The 25,498-nt window shown below is 43.7% G+C and overlaps 1 protein-coding gene across 1 annotated transcript in view; it reads right to left on the bottom strand.

The window, feature by feature from the left end:
• Window positions 1-25,498, bottom strand: part of CNTNAP2 (contactin associated protein 2) — a 1,656,810-nt gene that overhangs the window by 270,228 nt on the left and 1,361,084 nt on the right. Inside the window, exon 16 of the mRNA XM_052638430.1 lies at window positions 10,465-10,635. Coding sequence (XP_052494390.1) covers window positions 10,465-10,635 — 171 coding nt within the window. The remainder of the gene's footprint in view (window positions 1-10,464; window positions 10,636-25,498) is intronic.

The raw sequence follows: 25,498 nt of genomic DNA, 5'->3' as shown, positions 1-25,498 counted from the left end.
AGTAACTAAACTAAAATTTTCTTTTTTTAAAAAAGCATATCACAGAGATAGAAATAAGTCTTTCCTAAAGTATTTAAGCAAAATATATTCCATCTGTGATCCTAGTCCTCTATTAGATTTCATCTAAGCCTTATATTTCTGTCTCCTCAAAGTTGCTATCTTGATTGCTGTTAAATAGCACCTTAAAATTTGAGCAAAATGTGTCTTGGAGGAGATAAGTCCCTGAGCTCTTCATTTGTAAAACACTGCTTTTATAAGGTTTCCAGCTGACATCCAGTTGGCCAATGTTTTGTCATACGGCTTTAATTTACATTTGTCTGATGACTCGTGAGAGCCTAGAGTTGTTGTGTTTACAGTTGCCTTCAGCCCTTTGAGATTTTTTTGGTTTTGAGCCATTTCCAGTAATCTTCCCCAGTCAGTCGATATATTTAAATGAAGCTCTGCTCCCTGGTTTATTGTATCCTTTTTTGCAACTGGCTTTGAATTAATTGGTCCCAAGTGTCGTCCTTAGTTGGATCAATTCTCCAGTGTTTGTAACAAGCACTAACTGACATTGGCACCAACCCTTCCCTCTCAAAGCATTTGCTTTTTTTTTTTTTTACAAAATATCAAGCCTTCGGAGACACTGGTAGCATCTAGAAAGGCAGATGTCAGGTCTCTAACCTCCTTACAACTCCACACACACATTTCTGCCTCTCTCACTAATCCGCGTGTCTGTTTCTGTCAGGATAACACTCTTTCTCCCAGCTCTGTCCCAGGGCAGGATGCACGAATCCTAGCTTCTTTAGTTTGCTCTCCTCTTAGGATGTCTGCTCTCTTCCAGCTGCCCACAGGCAGGCTGATTCTAGCAGCTGGCCTTTCTGACACCTTAACATGCCATCTCTTTGAAGGGAAAGGTTTTGTGGACTGTCACACACTATAAATAATGTAGAAAATATTTGAATCAAAGAGAATGAGACAGAAGAGAAATTCCACTCACGAAAAATCTCTACGAAATGTCAGCACTTCTCTAAAGAAATGACACGCAACCCATTCCTTCAGACAAACTTAGTAAAGATGCTCTCTAATGAGGATGCCTATTTTTCCAGGCAATGCACCAAATTAATTGTTTTATAGAAGTGTTGCTTTTTTTTTTAAAGGAAAATGAAAGACTTCTCTTTTATGTATGTTTTACACTTTAAATTAGGATACAGTAAAAACATCTTTCTTGTGGGCAGGATTTCAGTAGGGAGGTTATCTTCTAGACACCTCCGGAGTGTGGAGAGAGAAGGGCAGGAACAGAAACTTTGTAGGAACAGGTGACTATATCTGGCTTAGAGGCCTACCCAACTTCTTCCAGAAATTTCCAAATCAGCAGACATGGGTAGATCAGTAACATCTAAGGTAACTTTGGTTATTTTTCACATCAAGAGGACATCCTAAAGTCTATTAACTCCAGGATACCGATGCCACTGGGGGCTTCCCAGGCGGCACTAGTGGTAAAGAATCCACCTGCCAATGCAGGAGACGAGAGATGCAGGCTTCCTCCCCGAGTCAGGAAGATGCTCTGGAGGAGGGCATGGCAACCCACTGCGGTATTCTCGCCTGGAGAATCTCATGGACAGAGGAGCCTGGCGGGCTACAGTCCATGGGGTTGCAAAGAGTTGGACACGACTGAAGTGACTTAGCACACACACACCTATGCCATATACTCAAATAACTGTCCCCTTCAGTGAGATTGGCAAAGAAATCTGGGTACATTAAACTTGACAGTGTTACCAGTTATTTGTATATATTTTAATACTTCGAAATGCACATGGCTAATATATTAAATAACTTTAATAGCATACAATTTTCATCTTCATTTATATTTCTGAACTGTTTTGGTCCACAATTGAAGTTGAAACCGGAAACTAGAAAAATTTTGTATACATTAAACAAATCGACAACAGTGTTTCTATGCAGGTTAAAAAACATTTTATGGTGGTTTTTTTTCTAATGTGTTATAATGAGCAAGTCAGGATCATTTAGAGTCCCAGATCTTTAACACTAATTGAGCTCATAGCTAGACTTGCAAAGAAGTAGAAATACTAAAATTCTTCCTGAATCTATGTTGATAACAAGAAGGGTAGGATAATTAAAAGGAAAAATCCAGGTGCTAACATCTGATCTGTATTACTAAAAACTCACAATATTTATCAAAGAAGAAATACCCTGAATAGTGTCCCCATGGCAGAGACACCAGTAAAGTGGAATTAGACATTCCTCATGTCTACACAAAGGAAGCTCCCTTAATATAACAGGTTGTTCCAATTCTGGAATAGTGGACCATAAATTGCCATTAGTTTATTTCCTCTGCAGAATATTTTCTTCTGCCACATTCTTGAGCATGTGTACTGCAGAAACTGGTATCTTGGAAAATGAAGGTTTTTCCTTAATATGTTTCCTGAAGATTAGCAGGACATTGGACTTCTGCTAGCACATTTTGTGGAGATATGCCAGTTAAATGCAAATCTGTGTTCCGAATCAACCTTATACCTGGAAAAGATCAAGCTTTGTCAACAGGGAAGCTTATGCTAAAATATTGCAACAGTTTCTGGTTGTTGTTGTTGTTGGGTTGCTAAGCCATGTTTGATTCTTTGCGACCCCATGGACTGCAGCACATCGGGCTTCCCTGCCCTTCACTATCTCCCAGAGTTTGGTTAAACTTGTGTCCATAGGGTTGGTGATGCTATGCAACCATCTCATCCTCTGTTGCCCTCTTCTCTTGCCGTCAATCTTTTCCATCACCAGGGTCTTTTCCAGAGTCGGCTCTTTGCATCAAGTGGGCAAAGTACTGGAGCTTCAGTTTCAATTCCTGGTTCAGTTTCAGTTGCTGGCTGCTTCTCCTGAATGTTTTCCAGACCGGGGACATCCCCTTCAAAATCCCCCCACTGTGTAAGCTCTTTTAAATCGTTAAACAAAGAATAAAAATGCTATAGTGAAGTGTGAAAGTGTTAATCACTCAATCATGTCTGACTCTCTGTGATCCCTTGTATTATATAGCCCACCAGGCTCCTCTGTCCCTGGGATTCTCCAGGCAAGAATACTGGAATGGATTGCTATTCCCTCCTCCAGGGCATCTTCCTGACTCAGGGATTGAACTCAGGTCTCCTGTATTGCAGGCAGATTCTTTACCATCTGACCACCAGGGAAGCCCTAAGAAACGCTATGGTCACTGTTTACCATCAAATACTTCTAAACACTTCCTCTGATTACAGTTCACCATGAGGAAAAACCTACCAGTCAGTCACCCAACCCCTTCCCTTGGGGCCCATGTCTTGGGGCCAGGAGGGCAGCTGGGAGCACCCTTGACCTCAGACCTTCTTCTGTTCTATGGCACCAGAGACTGCACTCAGCAATGCATCCTCCCATGAGATTTCCTCTCCTGTGCTTATCACTGCCATCCTTGAACCCAGGGACTGCAATGCTTGGATCACAGGCTCCCTGTCCACTGCGCCCTTTGCCATGACTTTCCCTACAGCCTTTTCATGCAACTCAGAAGCCCACGTGCATGGCCAGACGATGCATCGCAGACATGCTCATCGCCCAAACTGCTTTCTCGTGAAATCTTGAATTCCTAAATTTCACCAACCACGATCATCCTGCCACCTTTCCATGTATGTCTGTTACCATTCTGACTCCCGCCTCCCCTGAGCGGTGCTGTCCTTTTCCACCTAGATTTTTCTATGTTTCTCCATTAGCCTAGCACCTCATTCACTGATTTTATTCTTTCAACAGATGCTTACTCAGCACCTGCGATGCGCCAGGCAGTGTTCCGGCCCTGGAGATCCCGCCGAGCACAGAGTCCTACAGCCCTCGCTGCACTGGTGAACCGCGCACCTCACCTCTGCGGTGCATCCACGCCATCTATGACTAGTTTCTGCCTTTGGGATCCAGAGCCAGAAATGTGGGTTGAGCCTCAGTTACAATGGCTTAATCTCCAAAGAACCTTCTCTTATTCTCCAGGCAGAAGTAATTGTTGCCTCATCTCGGTCACTGCTGTGTATTGCCCTATATTTATTAACATTTTATCTCATCCAAAATACTGTCTTATACTCTAGTCTCTCCCATTAGACTGTGTGTGATGGGATGGGAGCATTCTTATTCTTCTTGAGTTCCTCTTTGGCACATATGGAGTAGGTACCCAACTATTGGGCTGAAATATTCAGATTGCGCATGTTTAGAATCAGGCCTGAGACTTGCCTTAAAGTCTTTACCACCTGTGTCATACTTCCTACTCTGACAACACTGAATGTTTGCCGCTCCCAAGCACCCGTCACGCTCCCCATCCTTATGCTTCTGCTTGCCTTGTCCTTCCTGCTAGAGTTCTTTCCCTTACTTCTTCGTGTAGCTAATTTCTTTGCCTGTTCTTTATGACCCAGCTTGGCTATCACCTCATCTTCTTCTTCATTCCCAGCTTGGGTTGTGTATCTCTCCTCTGGACATTTAAGATAGCGTATGCCTATCCTTGTAATTTATTTATTGTATTTAAATGATCATAAGCACTATATCTGAAATTAGTTGGATAACCTGTGTGTCTCAGTTTCCCTATCTATAAAATGTGGACAGAACTTGTTATGAAACCTAAAAATGTTAGTACCTATCAAAGTTTTAGAGCAGGGCATGGCACTTACAAAGTTCGTGATAAAAGTTAGGCATCCATACTGCAGTCAGGGTGTTTGTCTCCTTTAGTAGGTGAGGGCCTTGGGTTCTCTTGTCTTCACCTTGGGACCTCCAGGATCCACCCTAGTGCCTCTGACACAACAGATGCTCAGTGAGAGGTCACCTGGTGATGGGACCACGGTCAAGGTCAAGATGGGAGCATCTTGGCCAGAAAAGGGATGTAGGGAAGTCAAGTTGTTCCCGATGGGGAACTCTGGAAAAATAATGGAAATGTCTGTGGTTGTTAGTGAATATTTTCTAAAGCACGGCTCCTCGGCCATCTCAAAAATAACTGATGAAAAATAAGCAAACAAACAACAGAATCAAAAGTAATTTCTGGTTTGGAAATGGACTGGCTTATCTCTCCTCTTTCCATCAGTCCCTTCTGATGTTCTAATTCTACATGTCACTCATTCTCACTTCCTTGGGGACTTCACTCGTTCTACCAGTCCCTTTCTCTCTCACATCTTTAACTTCTTTTTTCTTTACTGAATTCTCTTTTAATACACATGGTACCCAAGTCCCTCCCCACAAGAACAATGAAGAAAACCACCATCTCTTGATCTCTGTATCCACCTCCGCTCACCACAGACACGGCCTCACATTTTGACAGTGACCTCTACATGTGAAAGTTGCAGAGCCCCTTACGTTCTTCCTTTCGTGATCTCTCAGTTCAGTGGCATCAGGCACTTTTTTTGTTCTTGAAATTCTTTCTATGTTTGGCCCCTGGGATATCACCGTCTTGCCACTTCTCTGCCAGGCTTCTATCAGCTCCTTTTCTTCCTTCTGTCTTTTAAGTGTGGTTTTCACCCTTGGACATCTGGTTTCTCTCTCTGCGCATTTGTTCTGGGCAATCTCATCCATGCTGAGGCGCCCATACTGATTTCCTGATGATTCTCTAAGTGACGCTGCTGCTCACGTTGCATGCTTGTAGCTCAGAGTGCTCTGTCGGGCTTCAGGCTTGTATAGACGGCACCCTCTACGTGTGTCCACTTGGAGAGACATTCCTTGATCCTGTGGGCCCTCAAACTCAGAACATCCAAAGGCAGTTTTCATTTTGCCCTCCAATGCCGTCATCCTTGGTAAAAGTTGTTCTACCCACACAATCATCAAAACCATCCCAACCAAATGTTGGCTTCATTCTAGAACCTCCCCTCCCACTTCACTCTCACAACAACTTTGTTAGAACCTGTGGAATCTCTCTCCTAAGCAGCTCTCTCATCTAGGACCCTTCCCTGTCAGCTTGCCCAGCTCCTATTCACTCTGCACCATCTTCGCAGCAGTCCCCGCCACTTCTTCTCTAGCTTTTCCATCTTTCCTTGGGTGAACACAAATCTGATCGCGTTATGGCCCCGCTCCCCATAACTTTCAGGGTCAGGGCAAGCCAGCTCACTCCTTCACAGACAGGTGTTCTCCTTTTAGTCACATTTTTCCTTTCCAGATCTTCCTTCTGCCCCCAACTTCCTCCAATTCCTGCCTCCTGCTCATCCATCAAAACTTGATTAAAGCATCACATTCCTTGGGAAGCACCTGTCACTCCAGTTGGGTTTAAATGCCCCCTCGGTGCGCTCAGCCATCTCTCTCAATGTCTGTTCCGGGAGGTGGCGTGGTTTGGTGTTAACAGCAACAGACTCAGAACAGACAAAAAATGTTTGGGGTTAAGCACCAGCTCTGTCATATCCCCTCTGTGTGACCTTGACCAGGCAACTTACATCCTGTGCCTTGGTTTCCTCATTTGAAAAACAGAGATGCTAACGGTGGTGCTCCAGCCCAAAGGGTGGTTAGGGAAGTAAGTGAGATGCTGTCTGTAAAGTCCCTGGAAAAGTGCTGGAGACACAGAGAGTCTGAACAAAGCTGAGCTATTTTTATTGTTATCATAGCTGCTGATTGATTTGGCTGCTTTCCAAAACAAACAGAAAGATCTTTGGAGGGAAAGACAGCATGCTTGACTTAATGATGTTTGACCTAGCATAGTATCTGGGACATGGTTGGGACTCAGTAAATACCCACCGAATGAATGAAAGAAATATTGACAGCAAAGAAGTAAAATGCAGCCTTATAGTCTTACCTGTAGAGCATGCTAGTGAGTAACATCAGTCTAACTTCACCATGGCTTTTTCACTTGCACAGTAAGATGCTGATGGTGTCTCATTAAATTAGTGCAACTGACTCACTGCTCTGTTTTTTAATTTTTGGCTGTGCTGCGTCTTGATTGCTGCAGGGCTTTTCTCTAGCTGGGGTGAGTGGGGGGCTACTCTCTAGTTGCAGGGTGCAGGCTTCTCATTGCGGTGGCTTCTCTCGTTGCAGAGCATGGGCTCCAGGGCTCAGGGGCTTCAGTCATTGGGGCTCTTGCGCTCTAGAGCTCAGGCTCAGTAGTTCTGGTGCTTGGGCTTGGCTGCCCTGAGGCATGTGGGATCTTCCTGGATCAGGGATCGAACCTGACTCTTCTGCATTGGCAGGCAGACTCTTTACTGCTGAGCCACCAGGGAAGCCCCTGACTCACCGTTCTTAGAGTCAAGAATTTTCCATTTCTAACAGAGGATACAATGTCATTAATTAACCGAAATGTTATTCTAGAAACCACTGTGTAGACACACTGTGACAAAACTCCTTTGAGACACATGTAGAGAAGAAAAATTTGAATTCCTACCTGAAAGATATTAGAAAGCCTAGCAAATTCAGGGGAAAAAAAGTAGAGACACTCTTTAAAAGTTTGACTTCGGGACCCATTAGGTTAGCAGTGACTCATCAGTGGAAGGGAGAGAGGGGCTTGCAAGAATTCTCCACCTCTTCCATCACCCCATGTGTCCTGCACAGAATAGTCTGGAGAAACGTGATGCATGGGGCAGAAGCAAGCCTCAGTCATGGCCACATTTCCTCATGTTCTTTGTGGAAGCACCACTTCTTGTATACTTTGAAGAAGTTTTGCTCAAACAGACCAACCTGTGTTTCCCTCCCTGTTCCTCCCAAAAGTTCCTTTGAACCTGAATGGTGGTGCTATACAAAGATGGACATTTGGTATCTCTAACATTTAGGAGACCTTATAAAAGGTGCTTCCACCTTCAGTAATTATTAGAAGGTCTAGAGAACTCCGAGGAGAGGCCAACCTCTAATCTGTGCCTTGAAGGTCTTACACTTCTTCACCAAAAGTAAACTGGATGACAGAAAAGAGCCACATGACAAAATGAGGCAATAATCCACCCTCTGTCACGGAGTTTTCATTTCACGGAAAGACTGAGAGGACTTTGAAAACATCTGTGGAGGTTTTTCATAATTAGAAATGAGTGAAATTCTATTATACAGATACTCTAGCAGAAATGCCTGGTCTTTCTGTACTTCATTTGTCTTATTTCCAACCCAGGACTGAGTTTACAAAACATGGGGGTATAAAGCAAGGACAGGGAGAACTCAAGTAATTTTATAGAAGCTCATAGAATTACTCAGATATGAGATTGTCAATTTTCCTTTTGTGCCATGAGATATTTCTAAAATACAGCCCAACTTTGTGTAAGTCAGAAAATAGTCTGATTCAATTAATTTCTGTGGAAATCCCTTTTAAATAATTCTAGCCCATAATTCATGAAAATAAATGATTTCTATTTGTTTACTTTGTAACTCTAGGGCTAGAATATTCTCAGTCTTCCTTTCAACCAAATCTGGCTCATACTAGATTTGTAATGAGCATTCGCAGAAAGATGATAATTACAGTAACTACTCGACACTGAAATAAATGCTTCATGAGTAGCTATATTCTAGCATCATAACCCCAGCAAATTATCATCCCCATTTTATAGATTTGGAAATTAGGATTCAAACAGATGAAGCAATTTGCCTGAGGACTTGGATTTCAACCTGAGAATGAAAATTCCAAAGTCCATGCACTTCTACCATATAGCCGTCCAGCATTTAACAGAAAGAATCCCATAGGATTTCAGCAGAAACACAGTTGCCTGAGATTCCCTTTCTCAAAGACCATATTGCAAAATTGTAACTACAAAAGGAGGAAAATACACCATCAGCTATTTCTGGAAAATATGTCTGGGATCATCCTCAGACCAGACCCAGTAACACAGGTGCTCAGACACAGAGCACAGGCCAGGAGGAAGGACTCTGATGCGGGGAGGGCGCCGAGATTCCATGCAGGGACCCGGGCCACTGACCCGCTTCCCCTCCTGGTTTTGGCTGTTCCTGGGTCTGGACAGCCAGGGGAGCCTGGCAAATGTGCACCAGACCTGGAAGTTTGTGGACACAGATTCATAAAGCTGCACCTGTGCCCCGTAGATAAAAGGTCCCCGTACAATGAGACTTACCCTGCTCAGGTGCATTGACCCCCTGCCCTCCATGGGTGGCATCCTCAAATCACACGACCTCTGAGGGTCTTTGGGATCCACAGGGCTGAGCTGAGCCAGGCAGCCTCTGCCCTTGCTGGGATTCTGGTAGTTTCTGCACCCTAGGTGAGAACACCCAGGACTCAAACCTTCAGAGTGTGGGTGGGCGTGGAGCCTCTTCTGCAAAGCTGCAGACCCAGAGTTGCACAGCAACACCGTTCTGCTGTCTAGGTTGCTTCATCCACTCCCGCAGATGTTAATTCTGATTTTTCCTATTTTCGTGTGTGTTGTTACCCCAATTCTCTTATTTCTTATTCCTGATCACTTCACCCGATCCTCCATCCACTCTTAACCCTGTCTCTTTAGAAAACAAATACATTCTTCACACCAGTCAGAATGGACATTGTTAAAAGGTCCATGAGTAATATATGCTGGAAAGAGCGTGGAGAAAAGGGAACCTTCCTACATTGTTGGTGGAAAAGTAAATTGGCATAGACACTATGGAGAACAACATGGAATATTGTTCCTTAATATTCCTTAAAAATACTTTCTTAAAAATATTCCTTGAAAAACTAAAAATAGAACTACTACATGACCCTGCAATCCCACTCCTGGGCATATAGCTCCAATTCGAAAAGCTGCATGCATCCCAATATTCGTAGCAGCACCATTTACAATAGGCGAGATATGGATATAATTTAAATATGCACCAACAGGGGCATGGATAAAGACGATATGGTACATATATACAATAGAATACTACCCAGCCATAAAAAGAGTGGAATAATACCATTTGCAGCAACATGGTTGGACTTGGAGATGACCACACTACGTGAAGTCAGTAGACAGAGAAAGACAAATATCATATGATATCACTTATAGGTGGGATCTAAAAAAATTACACAAACGAACTTAGTTTACAAAACAGAAATAGACTCACACATGGAAAATAAATTCAGGATTACCAAAGGGGATAGAGAAGGTGGAGGGGCAGAGACAAATGAGGAGTTTGGGATTAACAGATACGCTTTACCATATATAAAACAGATAAACAATGAGAACCTACTTTATTGCGCAGGGAACTATACTCAATATCTTGTAATAACTTACAGTGGAAAAGAATCTGAAAAGCTATATATATATATAAAACTGAATCATTTTGCTGTTACCTGAAACTAACATAACACGGTAAACTGACTAGAGTTCAACAAAAGTACACATTCCCCCCCACCCCCACCCCCAGTATCAGGGCAATTTATCCTCTCTCGTCCTCCTAACAGCACTGTGGGAGGCTCTGTCTGTGGCTGCATCCTTTGAGCACCTGGGCACGGGAACTTAGGTCTTTCTCAGGGAGTGCATCTACCTTCTAGCGCCAATTACATAATCGAGGTTAAGACCAGCTTGTAAGTGACAAGAGTACTTATTCATGAGCTGACAAACAACGGATACTCACATTTCAGTTCGAGTTTGATGAAATCTGTGTTCCCCAGATTTTCAAGAAACACTCCCCGGGGGATTAACGTTTTGAAGTAGAAGGAGATGTCAGCACTGGTCTCCCCTTGGAAAGTGGAGAAATGCAAGTAGGATGATGGGTTTGGGAAAGAGGCCGCATTCCAGTAATTCCCTGTGGAAGGAACAGAGAAGAGGGCAGGGTAATTTACACCCGATCATGGCACTGGTGGAAACGAGAGCCGCTTCCCGAGTTTTAATACAATCCCACTGACAGTAGCCCTTGCTTCCGCCCTTCCTGCTGAATGACACTGCACAAAGTCCCCACAAATGTGTCTTCAACTTTCCAAAAGTTATATGTGTGTCTGTATATAAAATATTTGACTAAGGATGGATAAATCCTTCTAAGAGGTGCCCTCTCAGGAGTACATGTCAGAGGAGGAGAAAATGGAGGGACGCCCCTGGTTTCACGTGGTGGGTGGGTGTGGCTGTTTTGAACTCAGGTTTATGTTTTTTTTTTTTTTCATTTTTGATGTGGACCATTTTTAAAGCCTTTATTGAATTTGTTACAATATTGCTTGTGTTTTATGATTTGGGTTTTTTGGCCGTGAGGCATGTGGGATCTTAGCTTGCTGACCAGGGATTGAACCTGCACCCCTGGCATTGGAAGTTGAAGTCTTAACCACTGGACCGCCAGAGAAGTCCCCAGGCTTATGTTTGATGCAAGAAGCATCTGGACTCGACTGAGAAGGATGGACTAGGAAGGGGTCTTTGGTATCCTGCTCCTGCTTCTCACCTGTCTTTGTCTTGAAATAAGCAATGCTTGCTTCGAGCCAGCAGCTGCTCCAACCCTGGGGCAGGTGAAGCAGAAATACAACCACGGGGACTGCAGAAGCCTGGCTGAGCAAGAAGCTAGGGAAAAAGGTAGATGACCTGTTCAGTCATCTCTCCACCCCTCCTGCTCCAAGCCCCACAGGCGAGTTGCTGTAAAGGTCCCCTCCCCAGCCTCTCCCTCCCTGGGGACTCCATGGGACACTCTGACCTGTGGCTGTTTTGTGGGGTTGGGAATGCTGAGCTGAGCACATTTAAGGGCTTACAATCAGCCCCTATCCTTGAACTCATGGGGTAGACACAGTTGTACTCACCCCCTCTGCACTCACTGCCTGATAGTAGGCAGTGGCCCCAGGAGAAAGGCAGTTCATGGGACAAAATAAAAGCACTAAACTAGAGGACTGACATTCCATCAAAACAGGTGCACCAAGAATTTAATATGACATCAAGAGCAGTGTGCCTGTGTGCTCCGTCGCTCAGTCATGCCCTACTCTACAGACCCCATGGACTATAGCCTGTCAGGCTCCTCTGTCCCTGGGATTTTTCAGACCCAGAATACTGGAGTGGGTGGTCAGGCCCTCCTCCAGGGGATCTTCCCGACCCAGAGATTGAACCTGTGCTTCCTGCGGCTCCTGTATTGCAGGCGAATTCTTTACTGCTGAGCCGCCAGGGAAGCCCACCAGGGAAACCCACCAAGAGCTGACTCCTGACTTTATCTCCAGGAGAGACATTCCTTTAGGAAGTGCCCATTTCTAAGTCCATTAGACAGCACAGCTAAGGACTAAAATGCCGGGGGCCAGCGTGAGGAACTCCGCCCATGGCAACGGTCCTGAGGAAGGAGGCTTGGCATACGCAAAGGCGTGATCAAGCCTCAGGAAACCCCCTGGTCCCGAGCATCTACCCCCAAAACCAGAGTGTGTTTTATGCTCTCACCTACACCTCTGACTTTACGGGGGGCTCTCCCCCATCACCATTTCTCTCGGAGAAGGAGTTAACGTGTAGCTCCAAGGCAATAAAAATTCCTGGGCATGACAAGAGTGTTTCAGCTTACGGACTCTGAAGGTTATCTAGCCCGCCTGTATAGGTTCGTCCAGCCACATGTGATTGTTTACAGCCTCCCAACCTGAGAGGCACGAGATGTTTTAGACTTACTAAAGGCAAATTCTTTTGGGGAGTTAGAAATTATTAGTATAGTGGGTTGGTTAGGAATTATATTGGTGAAGGGTTTTTTCATTTGTTGTGCCAATAATTGCTGCTAATTCCCTGCTCTGGGTGGGACAAGGGTGTCTCAGGTCAAACCTCTCTGCTGACAGACTAGCTTGTGTGACAGGATTATCCGTACTCCTGCACATGATTGTTTACTACCTCTCAACCATAAACAGCACAGAGAGTTTTGGAGTATTTTGAGAGTCTTAATTAGCATAGGGCTTTTCTCATTGTTGAGTCAATGATTGCCGCCAGGCCTCCATATCCTTAGGCACCTGGGAATATATTAATCAATGTATTTGGAATATAGAAAAGGAAATATAGTAGTTTTTAAGGTTAGCAATACTAGACTTTTTGAGTTAATGAATTTTCTCTTTTGTAATAGATCACTGTACTTTGTTATAAATCACTGTGTCGTTGCTATGTAAAAATGTAACTTTATCACTATCTTAAGACTAAATAGATCTTAAGGGGAACATTGGTGAAAGGATTTTCATTTGTTGGGTTGATGTTTGCTGCTAAATCTCCATATTCCCTGCCCTTATAATGAATATAACTAGCATATAGGAGAAATAAGTATTAACCTTTAAGCATATAGGAGAAATAAGTATTAACCTTTAAGATTAATCATGTTAACCTTGGGTTAAATAAATTCCTTTCTTGATTGTAACTCCCTACACCCTCACCCTATAGGAATGCAACTTTATTTGGAAGGTGGTGCCTGGTTTAAGAAAAAACACCGTTGGAAAAAATAAGTTTTTCGGTTATCAGAAAGAAAGGGTCATAAAATGTCAGCAGGTCTCATGGCCAGAAGATGATGTAAAACCCCTAAGCCCTTTTTTTTTATACATTTATGTGAAGCATCTGATTTTGATAAAGGTCAGGACTGCTAACCCCCATGTGACTCTGTATTCATCCCTATATGTAACAAAAGGTATATAAGAAAACCTGAAAAATAAAGAAATGGGATCAGTTTCCAGAAAGACTGATTCCCCCATGTCATTTCTTTCTTGCTCCCCATTTCTTCTGGCTGAATTCCCATCTGGAGCATGGATGCTATTCCACATAAACCAAGTTATTCAGCATCTTTTTCTCCACTAATTTTCCTACTACACTCTCCATTTCTAATCTCTCTATATATCTGTAATTAAATATGTATTTTTCCAAGGACGCCGACTCCGTCCCCACCTTCGAATCACCCTGGATCCACCAGGGCTGGACCCTGGCACTAAAATACATGAATATGCTTTAAAACAGTTACTAAAGCTTTTACCTTTAGTATTAAACTTATGTTAAAGTCACCAGGTGAGGCCCAAGATGGAGTCACTCTTGCTAACCCCTGGGTCAGTAAACCAGCACTTAACAGCCTCTGGGCTCAGCTCGCCCAGAGAAGGAAGGTCCAGGCTACCCCAGCAGCACTGGCCTGCTCAGCTAAGGGTCCCTGATACTTTAGGCCTTCCCTCTGCTGATGTAAGAGGTGCAGCCCTGCTTCAGCCAATCAGCACACACCCAGTGTAACTTTCTGTTCCTGTTCCCTTTGGTTCATAACACCTCTTGTCTTGCACAGCTCTTCAGCGCTCCTTTCTCTCCGCTAGGCTGGAGGTCGCCTGATTCATGAATCACTGAATAAAAGCCTACTAGATCAGTAAACTGCCTGTGGGAAATTTTAACATCTAAAACATGTATTTTTGGGACTTCCCTGGTGGTCCATGCAGAAGGAAGTGGCAACCCACTCCAGTGTTCTTGCCTGGAGAATCCCATGGACAGAGGAGCCTGGTGGGCTGCTGTCCATGGGGTCACACAGAGTCGGACACAACTGAAGCGACTTAGCAGCAGCTGCTGGTGGTTTAGCGGTTAAGAATCTGCCTGCCAATGCAGGGGACATGAGTTCAATCCCCTGTCCAGGAGGATCCCATATGCTGCAGAGCCACTAACCCTGTGTGCCACAACTACTGAGCCTGTGCTCTAGAGCCCATGAGCCACAAGAAAAGACACCACAGATGGAAACCCACACTTTGTATCTAGAGAAAAGCCCTCGAGCAGCAACAAAGACCCAACACAGCCCAAAATAAATAAATTAATAAGTAAATAAAGAATTTAAAATACAATATATTGTTTTTAAAAATAGATTTTTGCCGTATCTTTCCTTCAAAGAACACACTGAATCAACTACATTCATTTTGTTAGTTTCTGTCAACTATATTTTCCCCTTCCTTTTATACAAATAGTGCACGTATGCAATAAGCTCAGCTGCTATTCTTAAACAGAATTAACTTTGTTGGTACTGCTGGTGTGCTGCAGTTCATGGGGTTGCAAAGAGTCGGACATGACTGAGTGACTGAACTGAACTGAATGCTTATGCCATAAGTTCAAATTAAGTATATAATGTTGCTATATTATGAGATAATAAAGTGTCTTTATTTAATTAATGTTATTTACTTTGTTCTTAGGACATCTAGGATACAGTGACATCTAGATAAGTGAATGGCAATGTATAAACAGTATCACTGACTCAGTGGACATGAATTTGGCCAAACTCCAATAGTGGATGATAGGGAACCCTGGTGTGCTGCAATCCATGGGGTCACAAAGAGTTGGACACGACTGAGCAACTGAACAAGTCAGTGCAAAACATGTTTTCAAATATCTCCATTAAGGTAAAAACAGTGGTGGTGGAGAGTCCACTGTTGAAAGTGTACCAAAAGCCTTACTGTAGTTTTAAGCTTTCTTTTTTTTTTAATTGCAGTATCATTGCTTTCAGTAGAAGAAAAATAGACTCGTTTCCTTTCAGGAAAAGGGTGTGATATGACGTTGGTTAGACAAATACCTAAAAAGAAAGAATCTTAACTATTGTTTAAGTTGCTATCATCTGAGCACTGAGCCCTCTTTCCTGCTCAAGATCTGCCTTCAAGTCTGGAGAGGCGAGTTTAGGTTCACCTCTCCCAGGTAGCTGAAAATGAAGATCTCTCAAGATAAATTTAAAGTTGCAACCCTCTCACCAGTCAGAGTTCTAGGCTGGAATGAAGAGTGCCCAGGGCCAGCAGCATTCAGCCTGCCTAATGGGTGAGAGCCTCTTAACAACCTAGGAACCAGCAAGGGTCAGTCTCCAGCCATGAATCAACCTGAAAGTCAAGCAATTCTGTCTCTTTAGGCTAAATCCCCAGGACAGAGATGTAATTGACATTTTCAAGTTTTCCTCCAATCAAATGCATTCTTATTTTCTGATGTGTTGTGTTAACAGAAGGGCAGCTGTTTAAAATGATTCTAGAAAAAAGGAAAGCTAAAAGTAAAATATGTCAGTATTTATTTGAGGTCCAGCACTGGTTATTCAGACAGAAATATCTCCAGAGAGGAGGGCAGTTCCATCCGTTAATTCTCATTTGCAGAAATATCCCAACAGGCCACAGTTCCATTTGCTCTCATTCTGTGCTCACTAAGCAACTTTGAATTAATTTGGTCTCTGGAATGGATACTTTCACAGGGAAAGTATGCCTTGTACAAATGGCGGTTACTAGTCATTCTTCCGGAAAGGTCTGGCTGATCACATGACATATTTGGAGTCTTTGCTGGTCTGTCCCTCATCTCTGGATGAATTGACTAAATCCAGATTCTTTTTTAAAAAACTGTTTATTCTGTATTGAAGTATAGCCAATTAATAATGTGGTAGTTTCAGGTTAGCAGCAAAGGGGCTGAGCCATATATACACATATATCCATTCTCCCCCAAACCCCTTCCCGTGCAGGCCACCACATGACATTGAGCAGAGCTCCCTGTGCTATACTGTAGGTCCTTGTTGGTTATCCATTTTAAATATAGCAGCACGTACATGACCTTCCCAAACTCCCTAACTGTCCCTCCCCCCGCCCCTCCTCCCTAGCACCCATAAGCTCATTATATGAGTCTGTGGGTCTGTTTCTGTTTTGTAAATAAGCTCATTTGGATCATGTCTTTTTAGATTCTTCATGTAAGGGAAGTCATACACAAAGTCCTCATGGAACAAAAATATACTTTATAGTAACATGAGTGTTAGTTCAGTTCAGTTGCTCAGTCATGTCCGACCCTTTGCGACCCCATGAATCGCAGCACGCCAGGCCTCACTGTCTGTCCATCACCAGCTCCCGGAGTCCACCCAAACCCATGTCCATAGAGTCGATGATGCCATCCAGCCATCTCATCCTCTGTTGTCCCCTTCTCCTGCTGCCCTCAATCTTTCCCAGCATCAGGGTCTTTTCCAATAAGTCAGCTCTTCGCATCAGGTGGCCAAACTATTGGAATTTCAGCCTCAACATCAGTCCTTCCAATGAACACCCAGGACTGATCTCCTTTAGGATGGACTGGTTGGATTTCCTTGCAGTCCAAGGGACTCTCAAGAGTCTTCTCCAACACCACAGTTTAAAAGCATCAATTCTTCGGCGCTCAGCTTTCTTCACAGTCCAACTCTAATATCCATACATGACCACTGGAAAGTTGAGTGTTGAAGATAACAAATAAATATAAATAAAAGCGAATGCTGCTTTAGCACCTATTATAACTGGACTCAGCTCCCACTGGCAAACCATAATTTTCCTTATCCGTGACTTAATTGCTATTATTTCCCAGAGATCTCATTGAATGATGCCACACATTTGCAAGACTGATGATGCTTATACCCTTAAGGTTGTTGAAAGGGCTGCAATCTGCTTCTCTGTCTAACTTCCTCCACTCTTCCTTCAGAAAATCTCTAGGTCCATCCACGTTGCTGCAAATGGCATTATTCCATTATTTTGATGGCTGAGTAGCTTTCCATTGTATGTATATGTGTACCACATCTTCCTTCTTCAGTCCCCTGTTGATGTCTAAGTGCAGATCTTTGATCAGTAACAGTGAGGATTCGACCCTGGACCTGACTGGTAGTGCCAGGTGAGGTGTCTACTCTGGGGAGGTGCTGAAGGAGAGAGACACTGGGGCACAAGCAGAGGAGACCAGAAAGTCTATTTAGAAATTAAAAAACAACCTCATTCTTTACAATATTTATTTTAGTTATACTTGATAACGTACATAATATAGGAGTTTAGTAGAACACGGAGAAGACTCTTGAGAGTCCCTTGGACTGCAAGAGATCCAACCAGTCAATCCTAAAGGAAATAAGTTCTGAATATCCATTGAAAGGACTGTTGCTGAAGTGGAAGCTCAAATACTTTGGCCACCTGATGCAAAGAACTGACTCACTGGAAAAGACTCTGATGCTGGGAAAGATTGAGGGCAGGAGGAGAAGGGGATGACAGAGGATGAGAAGTTTGGATGTTATCACCAACTCGATGGACTTGAGTTTGAGCAAACTCCAGGAGTTGGTGATGGACAGGGAAGCCCGGCGTGCTGTGGTCCATGGGGTCGCAAAGAGTTGGACACAGCTGAGCGACTGAACTGAACAGTGGAGCATGGATAGAATTCATGAATAAGCTTTTCGGGATGTGAGGTTAAAGGCTTCAGTGAGCAGGGGCATAATAAGAAAGTTTGGGTGCCACTACTTCAGACCCTGATGAACTTCTATGGGACTCTGTTCTTGTGAATTGCTGTCTAATCTCAGAATTTCTGGTTGAAATGAAATAACATGAGCGCCTTTTCTAGTGCTCCTTGCACTCTCTGATGCATGGAGATTAGAGCATTATTACTGTTTGTTTCTATTGTTCCCAGCTGACCATAAGCTCCTTGAAAGCTGGGAGAAAACCATTTCATCTCTGTAACCTTTGGCTCCACAACATATTAAGTACTCAATAAATAATTATTAAATCAATGGGTATGTGAAACAATTGGATAAGTTATATCCAATTCCACTCTATATGCAAAACCCTCATGGGACAAAAATCTACTTTATAGTAACATGAGTATTAAAGATACCAAATAAATATAAATAAAAGTGAATGCTGCTTTAGCACCTATTATAACTGGACACAGCTCCCACTGGCGAACCATAATTTCCCTTATCCGTGACTTAATTCCTATTATTTCCCAGAGACCTCATTGAGTGATGCCACGCATTTGCAAGACTGATGATGCTTATACCCTTAAGGCTGTTGAAAGGGCTGCAATCTGTACTTGTTCTCAAGGTCAGAGCTGCGAGGGTGAAGTGATTCTGGCTGAGAACACCAAGCTGGGAATGAGATTTGCTGGATGGCAGGCGTGTTCCATGGCAGATGGTGGGACGGCCAGTGTGGACAGGCAGAGCGGGCAAGGATGGAGACTGAGACAGGAAGCGTGAAGCAGAACATCTGAGGTGGAAGAGGCTGGTTGGGCCACAGTAACAGAATAAAGAGGCCGTGGACGGGTGAGGGATCCAACCCCGGGCAGAGGCAACAGTCAGCAGCAAAATCTGAGCAAAACCACTGGGGTGAGGTTGAGGGTTCTGCCAGCTTGGAAACCAGCTGACCATGTGAGAAGCTTTTAAAGTACCTTCTGGGCAAGGCCTGGGCTCCTCTCAGGAGGGAGGAAGAACCAGGGATGAAGAACCAGGGAGGTACCTCCAGACGGTGCAGGGGAGTGAGGTCACTTCAAACCTCAGTCAATCACTGCTAGAAAATGCACTCAGCCAAATTCTTTAACATGCAATCACTTTAATCTCATCAGTGATTATTTAGCATGGGATTCTGCCTTCGAGATCTCTAACTATATTTTTTTCTTGATGGGCAGCCATTAATGGTAAGCCTAATTTCAACTTCTAACAAAATATTACACATACATGGTTTTAAAAGCCAAGTGGTGCTAGAAGGAATATAGCAAAATGCCATTCCCTGCTCCACGCCTCCCCCCACAAACCCAATTTCTCAGTGACAACTCTTCTTGTATCCCAGAATTTCTAAAATAGACTTGCTAGCTGTTTATTAATTTATGCATTTTAAATAGTCTCTACTGACTTTCCTGAATGCAAGATGAGAACTGAGCACTTTTACAAGCCTAACCCCCTGTTGTTCTGAAATAGCAAGATCACAGATTTGGGGTGTATTGAAATACAATATTTATATCTTTAGGACTTTTTGTTGCTGTTCAGTTACTATGTCTGACTCTTTGCAACCCCATGGACTGTAGCACGCCAGGCTCCTCTGTCTGCCACTGTCTCCTGGAGTTTGCTCAAGTTTGTGTCCATTAAGTTGGTGATGCTATCTAGCCATCTTATCTTCTGTTGTCCCTTTCTTCTCCTGCCTTCAATCTTTTCCAGCACTAGGGTCTTTTCTAATAAGTTGGCTCTTTGTATCAGGTGGCCAAAGTATCTGAGATTCAGCTTCAGCATCAGTCCTTCCAATGAATATTCAGGACTGATTTCCTTTAGGATTGACTGGTTTGATCTCTCCTTGCAGTCCAAGGGACTCTTAAGGATCTTCTCCAGGACCACAATTCAAAAGCATCGATTCTTTGGCACTCAGCCTTGTTTATGGTCCAATTCTCACATCCGTATATGACTACTGGGAAAAATATAGCTTTGACTACACGGACCTTTGCTGGCAAAGTGACAAGAACTATGACAAACCAAGACAGCATATTGAAAAGCTGAGATATTGTCATAGCTTTCCTTCCAAGGAGCAAGCATTTTTTAATTTCAGGGCTGCAGTTACCATCTGCAGTGATTTGGGAGTCCAAGAGAATAAAGTCTGTCACTCCCTCCACTTTTGCCCCTTATTTAGGACTATGTAAGTATTATTCACTAATGAGCCAAGAAGTGAAATCTAATTATATTTTCTTGTTTTGTATAATTTTTTGTTTCCCTAGAGTTACTTTTTTTTTTTCATTTTCTTACTTTTGTTTGTATCTGTCATGAATTCTTTACAAATTCTCCAACACACTTGAAAAACTCTTCTTAAAAATTTTCTGACATTTGACACATCAGGCTGTCCATCAGTCACATTTTTGTCCCCTGAGGGCACTGCCTGACAGCACCCCATCCGTCCATGCTGGTTCTTCTCAGGGCAGCTGCCCAGCTGCTGGGCGGGGGCCTCCTTCTTGCCCTTTTTGCAGGGGCTTCCTTTTGTCCATCGTTCACATTGAGTCCTTTAATTCCTGGGCCTCTCTGAGTTTGGATGTTCCCTCTTTCTGGATCTACACCCTTATTTTCATGGCGCACATACTCAAGTAGCTCCTTGAGAAAAGGGATGTATGAGGTCAACTTCCTAAATCCCTGCTCCTCTGAAGAGTCATTATTCAGCTTTCACATGTAATTGAGACACTCCAGAAAATTATTTCCGTGGGGAATTTTAAAGGCATTTCTCTACTGTCTTCAGGTGCTCGGGGTTGTTATTGAGAAAACAAAAGCTTTCAGACCACTACATCGTGCATGTCACTGATGGGGTTCGGGATGTGCTACCCCAAATATGACACCTTGGGAGACTGAGCATTTCCAGCCGAAGAGATGTGAGGCAAGGCAGGTGCAGAGGACTTCCTGGGCTTCCTCTGAAGCAGGCCATGAGAATCTCGTGTGAGGTGCCCTCCTTCCCGGAGTAAAGGAATCTGCCTGCAATGCAGGAGACGCAGGTTCGATCCCTGGGTCGAGAAGATCCCCTGCAGAAGGAAATGGCAACCCACTCCAGTATTCTTGCCTGGAGAAGCCCACGGATAGAGTAGTCTGGAGGGCTACCGCCCACGGGGTCGCAAAGAGTCAGCCACGACTGAGCAGCCAAACTGCCACCACCACCTACCATCTCCAAAGACAGAGGACAGAGGAGTAGCTGAGGGACAGGCCTTGCACGGCTGACTCCACTCAGCTCACACTGTCATCCCATCTTTTCTTGACTTACTCAGTTCAGTTCAGTTCAGTTCAGTCACTCAGTCATGTCCGACTCTTTGTGACCCCATGAATCGCACCTCGCCAGGCCTCCCTGTCCATCACCAACTCCCGGAGTTCACTCAGACTCACATCCATCGAGTCAGTGATGCCATCCAGCCATCTCATCCTCTGTCGTCCCCTTCTCCTCCTGCCCTCAATCCCTCCCAGCATCAGAGTCTTTTCCAATGAGTCAACTCTTCGCATGAGGTGGCCAAAGTAACTGGAGTTTCAGCTTTAGCATCATTCCTTCCAAAGAAACCCCAGGGTTGATCTCCTTCAGAATGGACTGGTTGGATCTCCTTGCAGTCCAAGGGACTCTCAAGAGTCTTCTCCAACACCACAGTTCAAAAGCATCAATTCTTTGGTGCTCAGCCTTCTTCACAGTCCAACTCTCACATCCATACATGACCACAGGAAAAACCATAGCCTTGACTAGACAGACATTTGTTGGCAAAGTAACGTCTCTGCTTTTAAATATGCTATCTAGGTTGGTCATAACTTTTCTTCCAAGGAGTAAGCTTCTTTTAATTTCATGGCTGCAGTCACCATCTGCAGTGATTTTGGAGCCCCTCAAAATAGTCTGACAAACCAAGCATCAAAACAGTGAAATTTAAGCATTTCTTCAGGTCTTCATTTCATCACAAAGGTTCCCATGTCATGTAAAAACCCTTGTTAAATAAACTCATATGCTTTCTTTCTGTTCATGAAACTCAGTCAGGACCCCTAGAGAAACTGATCTCCTGAGTTACTCATATCTTTTTTCTTTCTGGAAGCTTAGAGGATATTTCCTTTAACTCCTTTAATTGAACATTCATATAGGGACTCCCTGGCAGTCCAGTGGTTAAGTCTTCACCTTTCAATGCAGGGGGTGAGGGTTCCATCCCTGGTTGGGGTGCTAATATCGCATGGCCAAAAAACCAAAGCAGAAAAGAGAAGCAATATTGTAAAAAATTCAATAGAGACTTTAAAAATGGTCCACATGAAAAAAATCTTCAAAAAAAAAGAAAAGTTAAAAAAAGAAAAAAAAAGAAAGTTCATACAATGACCTTGATGTATATCTTTCCCACATCACGTCTGGATTTCGATAGTTTCTCTGAGCCCTCTTTCTTAAACACCTGTTCAGTTCAGTTCAGTCGCTCAGTCGTGTCCGACTCTTTGTGACCCCACGAATTGCAGCACGCCAGGCCTCCCTGTCCATCACCATCTCCTGGAGTTCACTCAGACTCACATCCATCAAGTCCATGATGCCATCCAGCCATCTCATCCTCGGTCATCCCCTTCTCCTCCTGCCCCCGATCCCTCCCAGCATCAGAGTCTTTTCCAATGAGTCAACTCTTCGCATGAGGTGGCCAAAGTACTGAAGCTTCAGCTTTAGCATCATTCCTTCCAAAGAAATCCCAGGGCTGATCTTCTTCAGAATGGACTGGTTGGATCTCCTTGCAGTCCAAGGGACTCTCAAGAGTCTTCTCCAACACCACAGTTCAAAAGCATCAATTCTTTGGTGCTCAGCCTTCTTCACAGTCCAACTCTCACATCCATACATGACCACAGGAAAAACCATAGCCTTGACTAGACAGACATTTGTTGGCAAAGTAACGTCTCTGCTTTTAAATATGCTATCTAGGTTGGTCATAACTTTTCTTCCAAGGAGTAAGCTTCTTTTAATTTCATGGCTGCAGTCACCATCTGCAGTGATTTTGGAGCCCCTCAAAATAGTCTGACAAACCAAGCATCAAAACAGTGAAATTTAAGCATTTCTTCAGGTCTTCATTTCATCACAAAGGTTCCCATGTCATGTAAAAACCCTTGTTAAATAAACTCATATGCTTTCTTTCTGTTCATGAAACTCAGTCAGGACCCCTAGAGAAACTGATCTCCTGAGTTACTCATATCTTTTTTCTTTCTGGAAGCTTAGAGGATATTTCCTTTAACTCCTTTAATTGAACATTCATATAGGGACTCCCTGGCAGTCCAGTGGTTAAGTCTTCACCTTTCAATGCAGGGGGTGAGGGTTCCATCCCTGGTTGGGGTGCTAATATCGCATGGCCAAAAAACCAAAGCAGAAAAGAGAAGCAATATTGTAAAAAATTCAATAGAGACTTTAAAAATGGTCCACATGAAAAAAATCTTCAAAAAAAAAGAAAAGTTAAAAAAAGAAAAAAAAAGAAAGTTCATACAATGACCTTGATGTATATCTTTCCCACATCACGTCTGGATTTCGATAGTTTCTCTGAGCCCTCTTTCTTAAACACCTGTTCAGTTCAGTTCAGTCGCTCAGTCGTGTCCGACTCTTTGTGACCCCACGAATTGCAGCACGCCAGGCCTCCCTGTCCATCACCATCTCCTGGAGTTCACTCAGACTCACGTCCATCAAGTCCATGATGCCATCCAGCCATCTCATCCTCGGTCATCCCCTTCTCCTCCTGCCCCCGATCCCTCCCAGCATCAGAGTCTTTTCCAATGAGTCAACTCTTCGCATGAGGTGGCCAAAGTACTGAAGCTTCAGCTTTAGCATCATTCCTTCCAAAGAAATCCCAGGGCTGATCTTCTTCAGAATGGACTGGTTGGATCTCCTTGCAGTCCAAGGGACTCTCAAGAGTCTTCTCCAACACCACACTTCAAAAGCATCAATTCTTCGGCACTCAGCCTTCTTCACAGTCCAACTCTCACATCCATACATGACCACAGGAAAAACCATAGCCTTGACTAGACGGACCTTAGTCAGCAAAGTAATGTCTCTGCTTTTGAATATATTATCTAGGTTGGTCATAACTTTTAAGTTTTATATTTATGTCTTTCTCTTGACCCTTTGCATTCCTAATTTTGATCTTTTTTCTTTGGGTTGACTTCCTTGGAAGTTCCTTCAGCTTTATTTCCGACACTGCTATTGTCTTTTTGTTTCAGCAATCATATTTTAAATTTCTCAGTGTTGCTCCTTGTCTTCTGAGGGGCCTCATTTTTGGAGCATGCTGTTGTAGGTTTTGTTCAGTTTGGGGTGCGTTATCTTCTCTTATCTGCCTGAGAATATTGACTTAATCACTAAAAGCTTCCTTTTGTCGTCTGCGTTGTCTCTGTCTCTTCCTGCCCTACTGTTAGTTTGGGCTCCTTTTTCACGTTGCCTGGTTGGCGAGTCTTCCTACAACACTCACATTGAACAGTGACACTCTAGAGACTGTCTGGTGCTCAGTGAGTGTGTGTCTAGGAGTGATGGTCTGCTCAGCAGTCGGTCGCACCACAATAAGGATGAGTTCCCCATCTCATCTAAGGGACCCCAAGTGTCAGTAACTGTGGCTTTTATCTTTTGATTACAGATCATTCAATTTCTTGAGAGAAGGATCCTGAAGTTTCATGAGGCATGTATGTGTGGTGGTCAGTGTCCTGGAGGCTGAGCAGGCTCACACTTACATAGATTTCCATGTTTTTATTCTGTTCTAATGAAGGAGTGTCACCTCCACCTTCTTTGGTGCCTCGTGTCTGGAATGTAACCTCTCACCTCCCTCTGGGGTAGAATAGGATAGTCACCTGGGGGGTGGGAGGAGGTGAAGTTGGTTATAGCTGGTGTCTACACAGCTGATGTCTATAGTTCAGTCGCTCAGTCGTGTCCGACTCTTCGCAAACCCGTGGACTGCAGCATGACAGGCTGATGTCTACACACTTTTTTTTTTTAATTTTTATTTTTACTTTATTTTACTTTACAATACTGTATTGGTTTTGCCATACATTGACATGAATCCACCACGGGTGTACATGCGTTCCCAAACATGAACCCCCCTCCCACCTCCCTCCCCATAACATCTCTCTGGGTCATTACCGTTCACTAGCCCCAAGCATGCTGTATCCTGCATCGGACATAGACTGGCGATTCGATTCTTACATGATAGTATACACGTTACAATGTCATTCTCCCAAATCATCCCACCCTCTTCCTCTCCCTCTGAGTCCAAAAGTCCATTATACACATCTGTGTCTTTTTTGCTGTCTTGCATATAGGGTCGTCATTGCCATCTTTCTAAATTCCATATATATGTGTTAGTATACTGTATTGGTGGTTTTCTTTCTGGCTTACTTCACTCTGTATAATCAGCTCCAGTTTCATCCATCTCATCAGAACTGATTCAAATGTATTCTTTTTAACGGCTGAGTAATACTCCATTGTCTACACAGACTTTTACCCAAACCTGTTCTGAGCCTCTCATCCCCCAGCCTTCTG

This window comes from Budorcas taxicolor, chromosome 4 (assembly GCF_023091745.1).
Source record: "Budorcas taxicolor isolate Tak-1 chromosome 4, Takin1.1, whole genome shotgun sequence".
In the NCBI taxonomy this organism is placed as follows: domain Eukaryota; kingdom Metazoa; phylum Chordata; class Mammalia; order Artiodactyla; family Bovidae; genus Budorcas; species Budorcas taxicolor.
The sequence above is the reverse complement of the archived record's forward strand: the minus strand, read 5'-3'. Positions and strand labels throughout refer to the sequence as shown.